Raw genomic sequence first — 11,518 nt, 5'->3', positions numbered from 1 at the left:
AAGGGTGCCTACATGTTTCCGGTGCGGCGGGCACATGTAGGCACCCTAAATCGAATGAGCTCGAAAAACACTGCCTCCGCGCATACACGGCGTAGCAGACGACGCGCCAACATGGGCTGCGTTCAATGTCTTGGATCCGCATTACTTAGGCGGGTCGTGTCACGTGACAACACAGATTGTAAAGCGCTGAATGCGGGTAAGTTTGGGAACGCCAAGGTACCAAGCACTTATCCTGGGGCCTGGAGTAAGGTCGAGTAAATTTTGGAACACGGCACACGGCCATGCCGACGAGGCTACGAATCGAATCTGACGTCAGGTGTAAAAGCCAAACAACCCACATAAAAAAAAAAATAAAAAAAAAGCAATGAGGAAAAAAAAGTTGTTAGCAGTGTGACAGTAATAGCAATAAATAATATTTATTTCTACTAATGACGGCCGTAGTGCTTCAGAAAGGCGGAACAAGACAACAATAAACGGGACGCATTCGAGTCGCGAAGGAAGAAAACAAATGCAATGCGCTCTTCGGGAAGGCACGTGACCGTAACCTCCAGTCACCCTTCTCCTAAACGTGTCAGCACTCACAGAAATCTTTTGGTGGCGTTTTTTGAACGAAGGAGGTGACTGTAGTTGACTCTTTTCTCTGAAATCCGGAACTCCGGAAGACTACTTCAAATCATTGGGTGTTCGCGAGTCGCGACGTTCTTTGCGGCGGAGGGATCTTTTTTTATTTAGCGGTCATCAAACATCTAGCCAATCCTTGTGCTTGTGGGCTTGTGTGTAAGTCCGGCAGACTTCTTGACTGATATCCTTCGTATTCTACGTTTGGCGACCGAAATATTTATGACATGGCTACTCCTGGCAAACGACGAAAGCGGTACCTAGACGCAGACCAGCCTTACCTCATCCCGGTATCAACCTTACGTTTCCAGAAGACGCTTGTGGGTCAGGGGGCTAACGCTGGCACCTCTGTAGTTACGGAACCGCTTGACGGCGACGAAGGTAGAGAGAACGGAGGTTACCGTAGTGACCCTCTAGGTACTGACGAAGACGACATCCAAGACTGCCACGGAGCCTACCGTGATGACCCTGTAGATACTGACGAAGATGACGCCGAAGACTGCCACGGAGCCTACCGTGATGACCCTGTAGATACTGACGAAGATGACGCCCAAGACTGCCATGGAGTCGACGTCGGAGATGTCTCCACCGACAGTGAGCATGCATCGCAAGACCAAGCTGATGACGGAGGGGACAGCACTGATGATGAACACCCTGACGGCGAGGTGTCGAGAGAGAAGTCTCTCGAAGAAGCCGTGATCTCTGAAGACGACGACGACGAGGAGATGGGACCTGGGTCCATCGAAGATCTCTTGACCCTGTGCGTGGAAGAGTTTGGTGCTAGTATGCTGCCGCATTCACCAACGTCGAAAGCTGGCGCCATCGCGATGGTTATATCGTATGCCGTTTCGGAGAGATCGACGTGGGCCGGGCTCGGCAAGCTATTGACACTTGTGAATGCCTTGTTTGGCAGCGCAGTTCTGCCGACAAGTATCTACAAGCTGAGGAAGCTGTGGACGAAAAAAAAGGAAAACTTGGTGAAGTACCATTATCTGTGCCCATGCTGTGACACGGTCCTCAACTCAAGCGATTCGATTGCACGATGCGATGTGTGCAATTTTGAGGAGTCCACTGAGAAGCTAAGACATGGTGGGTCATATTTCTTGATGCTCGACCTCCACAAGCAGCTCAAGCACCTAATTGGAAAAACAAGTGTCGAGCTTCATCATTCGCTGTCAATGCTAGCACTCAATGACTCTGATTTGATTACGGACATTACAACAGCCGAAGCTTGCAAGCACTTGCGCCAAGAGCTTGCCTTAGGTCCGAGTGACCTAACAATCACGTTCAACACTGATGGGAGCCCCATCTTCAAATCCTCGAAGACGTCAGTGTGGCCGATTCAATTTACAGTAAATGAACTACCCCCTGCAGTGCGCTTGCACCACCCTACATTGGCTGGACTCTGGTTTGGGAAGCGCCATCCAGACATGTCGGTTTTTCTGACCAAGTTTGTGGAGGAAGTCAACACTATGGCCCCTGTGACATGGATCCATGGAGATCAGCAGCTCACTTCAAAAGCCTTTGTACTGTGCTGCAGCGTTGATACCCCTGCCCGTGCTGCCGTGCAAAACATGGTCTCTTTCAATGGGTTCTTCGGCTGCCCATATTGCTTGATGAAAGGCGAGCACGAGGAAGGTACATATAATTTTCATTCTTTTGCAGATATACACTTTTGCCTGCTAATCAAGGAAGATATCATTGATCAGGTCGCAATGGTTGATCAGTTAAATACTTTGCTTTCTTTTTGCAGGATGCGTGCGCTATGTCGCCGATGAAGCCCCAATTCCGAGGACATCGGAGCTTGTTGTTCGAGACATGGAGCTCGCCCAGAGGCTGGGGAGCCCTGTAAATGGTATCAAGGGTCCATCACCTCTCATGAACCTTGAAGGTAATTTGTGTGTGTGGAATGTGTCATGTCAAAACCTACCTGACATCGTTTTTGCTCAGGTTTCGACTTGGTTGCTGGCATGAGCGTGGAATACATGCATTGTGTTCTGCAAGGGGTGGTGCGACAAGTCACGGAGCTCCTCTTTTCATCGACAAGCTCACGACAGGCCTACTACATCGGTAACCGTTTTAACGTGTCTGTTACAATGCCATAGCATGCACGAAACAAAAACCTTAGAGTTTGTCATTGTCAAACAGCATTCAATCATGTGTCACCATCTGGCAGCTAGGAAAATTGATAGATGATGTGCAAGCCTTTTGCAAGGTTGTTAATGCCCGGGTATTTAATTCTTGCCTCATCTATTAGCTCATTCACATGGGAATTCCAAATGATATTGTCACAATGAATGAATGGCCGAACTTCCTCTCCAAGCGCGCTTGTTGCCACGGACGTCATTGCCGAGAATCGAGTGATTGCTTGAAATTTTCCAAACGCTCGGCAACTGCGCAATGCGCACTTGTAGAGATGTGTAGTTTGCACGGTCGCCGAGTGTTTGAAAAGTTGGAAGCAATCGCTCAATTCTGAGCAATGACGTCCGCGGCAACGAGCGCACTTGTAGAGAAAGTTGAGCAGTAGATGCACCCCGGCAGAGCATTCTTTGCCCTGAGAACGTTTCTGTTAGTCCTCTCGTCACCTTCATTCGTGGCATTTCTGGTGGAGGTGCAGGGTACTTATCCTCGTACCACTCACATGCCAAGTAAGACTGATTCAACAAGGTTGTGGGCCGCTTCGAGCGTCGCGGGCTCAGGGCGAGAATGAACAGGCACTTTCTAGAACGAGAAACAAAGATGAAACGGTAAAAGTTACGCCTCGAGTAGAATACACGGGAATCTTTTAGAACTATGTGACAGAGTGTTGTTTGCTCGGCCCTCAGCGCGGCAATATTGTGCCGAATGACAGTTTATAATAGACAAACCAGTGCCTGCCGCTGCCAAGCATGACACCCCAAACTGGGATCGCGAGCTGATTTCCAGATTTCTCAAATGTCATTCGTGCTTACTCCCATTTAACCTGTCATCTAGCAGTATCAGCAGTCCATTTGTGTCCCTAGACATGAATGCGGTCTTTAAGAAAGGTTTCCGTCGATCTACTGCTCATTGCCGACGCCGCTTGGTAACCGAGAAAACAATGCTACCAGGCGGCTTTTTTTTTTTATGTTTAATTTTGTTAAAGGGATGCTGAACCGAAATTTTGGGTGGAAATTCTTGGTCGCAATGGCATACATAGCATGTCCTTTACTTCTAAATGGCGTTGTTTTGAGCGAGGAGGCGTATAAAATTGAATAAACACGAAAAATACAATTTTACGCGACCCCTGGTGAGCGTCGTGGAAAACTCGCTTCGTGACGTGCGCATTCTCATTCGCCTCAAAAGACAGACTGAGCCAAGCCAAGCCAGGCGCTAAGTCGGGTGGCGTTTGTTATTGTTAGTACCACGCGGGCTCCTGGAGTGATCATGTGCCTCCGCCGCACCCCCTTGACATGCGCTGTGCCTGTGAGCGACTCGGCTGACTCTTCCCACTCCCGGAATGATCGCGTACCTCCGCCGCCCTCCCTGACGTCCGCCGAGCCTGAGAATGACTCGGATGTCTCTGCCCCGACTCTGCAGTGACCGCGTGCCTCCGCCGCGCACCCCGCGCCGGAGCCCCATCCGCGTGCCCGCCCGCGTGTGCCCGTGAATTCTGTGTCCTCGGCCCCCCCTCCCCCCCCCCTCTCGCATCCGGAAGACCGCTTCCCGACCTCTATCTAATCTCATTTCTTTCTGCTCATCTTTCACTCCCATTCCCCCTCCCCCCAAAGATAGTTAGCACGACTCCCATTCGAGTGAGTCTACAGGACTATCTCTTCCTTTCCAAACTCCTCCTCTCTCTCTCTGTCTGCTCTGCCCGCGTGGTACTAGTCCCAGCCGCTTTGAGAACAGCCGCCGAGCGAAGAATCAAGGCGAGCACCAACGAACGAGGAGAATGCGCGGAGGCGCCAGGGGCGCTGGGGGCGCCGAGAATGCGCACGTCAGTTCCGCTACGCCTGCTCTCAGAAGGACTCGCTCGCGCCGGCGGCTTCCGGCCGAGGATTCGCTCTTAATTCAAAGAAATACAATAATTCGGGCCCCATCCGTCGGATTCAATATCGTTTTTAGGTACAGTACCATTCCGTGAAGCCCGCTCGGGCACTAATTATAAGATTTCAAATATCGGTTCAGCATCCCTTTAAACGACACAGGGCTTTGAGAATCGTTGCAACATCAATCTCACCCAATATTTTTGCTGCAGCACCAGTGTGTTTATCTGCTGTGTAGTAAGCAATTCAACGAAAATGTGTCACGTTGCGTGCGAGAGGGAAGGCATGGAATAGTAAAACATCGTTCATACACTTGCAACCGAGTATGACTGAGAAAGACAGACCGGTTTCTAAGCCTTTTCTGACGTCTTTGGACCAGCTCCGCAGCAGCGCATCCGGTCCTAAGATGTCGCAAGAGACTTAAAAACCGGTCTCGTCTCTCTCGGTCATACTTGGTTACAAGTGTGTGAACGAGCCTAAAGGAGTCTTCTCTCAACATTACAAAGCCACGAAAAAGTAAGAGGGAGTGATCACAATTGCAACGAAACTCTGCCCACTAGACAGCATTCTATCTGGTTGGTAAAGAAACATCTGATCCGTGGGTTTTGTGGTCCTTGTGGTGCACCTGGTCATTCTTAGTCGACAAAATGAGTATACCCTTCGAACTATCTCCTCCCCCTCCTTCAAAGGACGAGCCCTTGTTCACAAAGAACCAATGGAGTTTCGACGGCTGCTAAAAGGACATGACAGTCATTCGTACGATTAGGAGACGACGCAGCGTTTATGTGTACCCCTGTCATTTAATCGGAGCTCGGCGCCAGGGCATCACTGTACCCCGTTTGTGGAGCAGACGTACTTGCTCCTCATAGAACCTACCTTGTTCGGTGGCTGCCTGTGAGGTTTTTTCAGGCCCGTAAAAAACCATAGAATTCCTTAGATTGCCCAGCATAAAATACTGGAGGAACTACAGTACCTGTTGCACTACAATGATATGCTGAATTTCATTTTCAATAGAACGCTGCAAAATTTGTCATAAACGTGCTTTCGTAATATATTTTATTCAAATTTACTGTCTAGATCTAAGAAATCAATTTTTCTAAGAACTCCTTTATGAAGCTAGGTGTTCTAATCACTGAAGAGTTTAAATGTGGTTTGCAGGTACACGTGAGTCTGTTGTCAAGGTAGACAAGCGACTACGAAGCATCAAGCCTCCCCACTGTATAACAAGGCTGCCTCGTTCCATTGAGGAGCGTGGCTTCTGGAAGGCGTCAGAGTGGAAGCAGTGGCTCCTTTTTTATGCACTGCCATGCTTGCTGGATGTCCTTCCCCAACTCTACTGGAAGCACCTCTCCAAGCTCTGTGAGGCTGTACACATTTTGCTGCATGACAGCCTTACGCTCCGTGACATCAAGCGTGCAGGTGAGCTCCCAAAAACAAGCATTTAGTTGAAGCCTTGCCATCTAGCCAACACTTCTAAACAGCTTTATTTTCGAGGGCTTTGTTTCACAAATTTTGCAAAGTGTAGGTTTCTGGAAAAATTGTGCAGGCAGAAAATTTTGCATTGATGGGGAAAGGGAGGGGGGTGATGTATGTATACATGCAATAAATTTTTTTGTCATACTTTTCAAATCTTGAGATTTCAGAACATTAGGTTTCCTCAAAAATTATTACGTTCACAGTATTTGAAACTATGTAAGACAACCTCCTCACACCATCTCCAAGCATGCCATGAGCAACACAAATTTTATAGGACTCTTGATACAGATTGTTAGTATGCTTAAATAACATTCCAATTTTGATTGTTGTGAATTGAATGTCAGACATGCATGATGAAAAAGTGGTATAATTGAATGGTCGGCACAGCTGGATCAAAAATTCACATGCAAGGTTTGAACTGCTTCAGCTTGAGATTTTCTTGCCATTTTTTGCCTGTATTTTGCTGAGTACATAGCGACAATGACCTCTTTCCTAGCTGCACGAGAGCCTTAAGGCCTATTCACACTTGCGACCGAGAAAGACCAGACCGGTTTTTAAGCCTCTTGCGATCTCTTAGGACGAGCTCCGCTGCAGTGCATCCGGTCTTAAGAAGTCTCAAGAGGCTTAAAAACCGGTCTGGTCTCTCTCGGTCGTACTCGGTTGCAAGAATGTGAACGAGCCTTTAGTGAGTACCCTCGGCATTGTGCAGCTGTTCTAAACATGCACTCTCTGAATTTTCACTGAACAAATCTGCTTCATCATGGTTTTGTGGCTGCAGTACCACAGCGAAGTACTCATGGTGGGCACTCTGGTGATGACCTGATAATTTGGGACTTTGCCTACAACGTGTGCTCGGCTCGACGATGGCGGCTGCTGCATCACGCAAGAAGATATCATTATGAGCCACGCAGCAGCGCCACTGCCTTGTTGCGCACTTAAAATTGCGAACAGTAAACTGCAGGTGTTTGTTTAGTGCAGCCTTCTAATGGAATGTGTAGAAGAGGTATGATAATCCACCTGCGAATTCACATTATAGCTTATTAAAATGACATTGGCAATCTGAACCAGGTATGCTTGGCACTGACCTTTCGTCTAAACCGCTCTTACAGAAGAACTACTAAACGCGTTCGTGTGTCGCGTCGAGGCCCTCTATGGGATAGGGGCCATGACCTTCAATATGCACCTGCTGCTCCATCTGGCCGGCTGTGTGCGCCACCTTGGACCACTCTGGGCCCATTCGGCCTTCGTTTTTGAGGGTGGCAATGGCACACTGGTGAACCTGGTATCTGCTGCTAAAGGACTGCCCCAGCAGGTCGTGGAGCGGGTCGTGATGGCGCAGGAGCTGGAGCTCTTGCTTGCCAGCCATCATCTACCCAACAGGGTAGAAAAAATCTGCCACGGCTTTCTGGGCTATATGCCCATTCAGAACGCCTCCCACGTGGAGGAAGCAACCATGCTTGGCTGTGGGCGTGCAGCAAGTGTCACCACTGACGAAAAGGTTGCTCTGGAGCAGCACTGTAGAGCTTCGATTAACTGTATGACGGAGTATGAGAGGTGTGTTGTGAACCACCAAGTCTACCACAGCACTGCTTACACGAGGGCAACTAAAAGTGACACAACTTTTGTGTGCACGTACGACCATAGTTACTTTAGGATTTTAAAAATCTTGGAACTAAAGTCCTCAAGTGGCACTCACTGCATCCTTCTTTGCAGGAGTGTTGTGCTGAGGCAATCACAGTATCTACCAGAACATATTAAGGAGTGTTTCCTTTCTGAAGTTGACACTGTGAGCTGTATTGAACCTGCTAACCTCAAGAGCAGTTGCGTTTATGTTGATTTTCCTACAGACAGCAAGTCATTCATTTGCGACTTGCCGAACACAATAGAGCGTGATTAGCCTTGACTCTAGAGGGTCTGTGAGAGAAAATGAATGCCAGTTTTTTTGTGTTTTGCATAGACGGGCTGGGCAATGCGGAAAGCTGGGAATCTGTGCGAATTCTTTGTTGGTGGTCGTGAAGACTGCTCAAATTTAAAGGAGCTGTGCTACGATTTTAAAGGGATACTACAAGGAAATTTCGGTGCTTATTTTAAGGTCTATATGTGTTCAAAGGAGCAGTATCACATCGAACACACCAATATCTTGTTAAAAAAGTTACGAAATGGAATTTTAAAACAAATTAAATGATTAGCAAAAGGCACCTGGTGGAGTCGCTAACACCTCGTTTGTAATGCACGTCTAGGAACCTTGACAGCTAGTGACGGTCAGTGTCTCGCCTCCGGCCACGATGAGAGAAGGGGGTACGGAGGAACTCCCCTCTTCCCGAGAATCCCTTTTGTACGTTCAAGAAGTAGCTATTGTCTCCCTACAAGATTGTAGAAGATTAACCCGTCACTCAAAATTCATACAAAAGCAGCTGCTTTGGTTGCTGGAACGACTAGGCCATCCTCTCGACATCAGCCTTGCTCGTCCCGAGACGACCTACGTCACGATTGCATTAGATGTCACTAGTCTCCGCTGGGCCTTCTCCGAGCGCTTGCCAGAGTGGGCAGTACAGCCACCAGGCTCAAAATACAAACGTGCGATTGTCATTTACGGATATTGTGGATCATATTCAACCTATTTTTGAACACGACGGATACATTTCAAATTTCGTTGAAGTATCCCTTTAAAGGGATGCTGAAGCGAAATTTGGATATCACAAAATAATGTAGCAGGAGTGTTCGACGGGGCGCCGCAAACCCCAAAACAGCACTCATAAAGAGATATCCGAAACGGATGGCCATATTTTTGTAAAATAAGGATGCGATTGAGTGAGAATTGCGACATTTTGTTTCCTGCAGAACAGTTAAGGAGGAGGGGAAACGGCCTCGCTTCCTTCCCTCTTTGTGTCCTCGTGGAGTCAAACCGAAGAGAGGAGGTAACAAGAATCGCAACGTCGTGGGCATTTTTGGCCTTGTTCAAGCGAGCTCTTCTTTCGCAAAAATACGACCATCCATTGCAGATAATGATTTATGGGTGACGCTTTCGGGTTTGTAGCTTCCCGCCTAGTGCTTCTGCATTGTTTTCTGAAATCAAAATTTCGCTTCTGCATCCCTTTAACGTTGAAAGTGCTCATCACATCCTATCTTACTGATAGCATCATTTTGGTGGACTTTCCGCTTTTTGCGATGCACAGTTTGTTCATCATGTGGGCCGAAAAACTGGCTTTCATTTTTTCTTTCCTTTAAACCCTGTATTTGGTTTGTTAGAACATTTTTGTACTTTTCTTGAAGCTTAGGTAGAACATACATATCCTTCTAGTGCATTTCTGTTCCAAATTTGAAGGGCATTTTATATCATTGAAGCAAACATTGTTCAAACATACAAAGCACCTCTCATGAGGGGTACTTTCTCTAATTTGTGGAAGTCTTCTATAGTTGTGCCCATATTCGAGGCTGGTGATCTGTCATTATTAGTGACTATCGTCCCGTTTTGTTATTGTGTGGTTTCCCGAAGGTTTTCGAAATGGTTATGCATAACTGGATCTCAAATTACCTCAGTAAAAAAATTTAGTCTTTTTCAGCATGGTTTTTAAAAGGGAAAGTCCGTTGAAAGAGATTTGTGCTCTTTTCTAGATTTCTTTGTGCCGATAGTCACAGAGGCGAAATTGATGCTGTATATTTTGACATGTCAAAGGCTTTTGACTGTGTAGATCATACTTTACTCCTTTGCAAACTTTCTTTTTATGTCATGTGCCCAAAGCTTTGTGAATGGTTCAGGAGCTACCTGAGTTTACATAGTAATACTGTTTATGTTGGCAACTTTTTGGAAGTGTTTTAGATCAACTTCTGGCGTACACCAAGGTTCAAACCTGGGACCACTGTTGTTTATTTTGTTTGTAAACAATACAGTATCATGCGTCAAGCACTCAAATGTACTTCTTTTTGCTGATGACATGAAACTCTTTTTAAATGTTAAAGACCATATTGATTGTACTTTATTGCAAACTGATATTGGTGCAATTTCAGAGTGGTGTAGAAAAAAAGCCTTGTCGTTCAATCTTAAAAGCTAAATTGATTTCTTTATAGAGAAAGTGGGAAGTTTTCTTTTACCCTTATGTGCTTGAGGGAAATGTGGTAGATGCTGTATCTCTAGTAAGAGACCTTGGCGTCTATATTGACAAATTCACTGCACACGTTTCTAAGATCCTTGGATTAGAGATAAGAAGTTGGAAATGATCACTTTGGTTATCAAGTTCTTTCACTTCACCAATATCTGTAGTGTGTCTGTTCTGTAGCCTTGTACGCTCAGTACTTGAATTGGGTTCAATTAGTTGTTAATACAAGTTAAAATGATTGAGCGTGTGCAGAAGTTTATGTGGTTTTTGGTCTGTTGTGGTTTTTGGGGTCAATAAATGTGCTTTGTGTAAAGATCACCATGTCATTGGTTCCATTAATGCAAATAAATAAATCACTTAGTCTCATACAGATCCTTGTGGTACTCAACCGTGAGATGGGTGGAAAGCGATAATAACAATCAATCTGGAAAGCAGCTTGGTTTTTCTACTGCCGGCGATGGGAAGGTCACGTGTGAAGTTTTGGAGTTGCAACCGGGTTTCACTCGCCACTGAGGGAGAGCTGTGCACGCATTTATTGTTTTAAATAGTGAATTTCTGATCGTGTACTTTGTCAATCAATGCTTATAGGAGGAATCAGCCGTATATACATTTGGTTGTCGACCTAAATTCATATTTGATCGTTTAATGTGTATAAGTGGCATAATAAAAGGTTTTGTCATTTAAACAATACACCTTTTCTTCATTTTGCAGTCGGTGCTTGTTTTTTTTTAATGTCAGGTGAACCATATTGCTTTACAACAAAGGCATATACCCCCCGCCCCCCGGCACCCTAAAAATGCAGTGTGAGATCTATAACTAAAATTTCACCATATTTCAAACACTAGGTTTCTGCTTCACATATTTTGTTCCTCTATTAAAACTACCTTGCTTTTCATTCAGACTCTTAAACGGCTTGATGTCGGTATAGGTCATAACTATTATGGCCTCGTCCCACTAGAGCACGAACCAAAACACTTCTCAGAGACACGGAAAGTGCAGCTTGTTAGCAGTCATTATTCCGTTTCAATATAGTCACCAAATGGCAAAACAGCTTGCGTCACTTAAGAAGACACGCGCAAGGTTACAAATGGATATATTTTGTTTTGTTGGCCGACAGTGGGACTGCCAGCTAGGCAGCTCTGTTTTAGTGATAAGTAAGCTGGCGTGAAGAGCAGTTTAACTGGCTTGACGTACCCCACTGGCTCGCAGGAAGACCAATTTAACCAGCCGACCCATTGGCTCCTAGGAGGACTAGTTTAACCACCTTGACCACATTGCCTCCCAGTAAGACCAGTTTAACAACCTTGACCACATTGGCTC

General features: G+C 46.3%; 1 protein-coding gene across 1 annotated transcript; it reads left to right on the top strand.

Moving 5' to 3' along the window:
- The first annotated feature begins 375 nt into the window (after nucleotides 1–375).
- Nucleotides 376–8,548, top strand: LOC120836042. Its single transcript, XM_040222613.3, has 6 exons — nucleotides 376–2,256; nucleotides 2,372–2,509; nucleotides 2,569–2,688; nucleotides 4,681–4,704; nucleotides 5,784–6,044; nucleotides 7,211–8,548. The coding sequence occupies exons 1-6, from the start codon at nucleotides 846–848 to the stop codon at nucleotides 7,996–7,998; spliced, it is 2,742 nt and encodes a 913-aa protein (XP_040078547.2). The 5' UTR covers nucleotides 376–845; the 3' UTR covers nucleotides 7,999–8,548.
- Nucleotides 8,549–11,518: the final 2,970 nt, after the last annotated feature.

This window comes from Ixodes scapularis, unplaced genomic scaffold (assembly GCF_016920785.2).
Source record: "Ixodes scapularis isolate PalLabHiFi unplaced genomic scaffold, ASM1692078v2 PGA_scaffold2__306_contigs__length_199485367, whole genome shotgun sequence".
NCBI classification, from domain to species: Eukaryota; Metazoa; Arthropoda; class Arachnida; order Ixodida; family Ixodidae; genus Ixodes; species Ixodes scapularis.
This window is presented reverse-complemented; position numbering and strand designations above follow the sequence as displayed.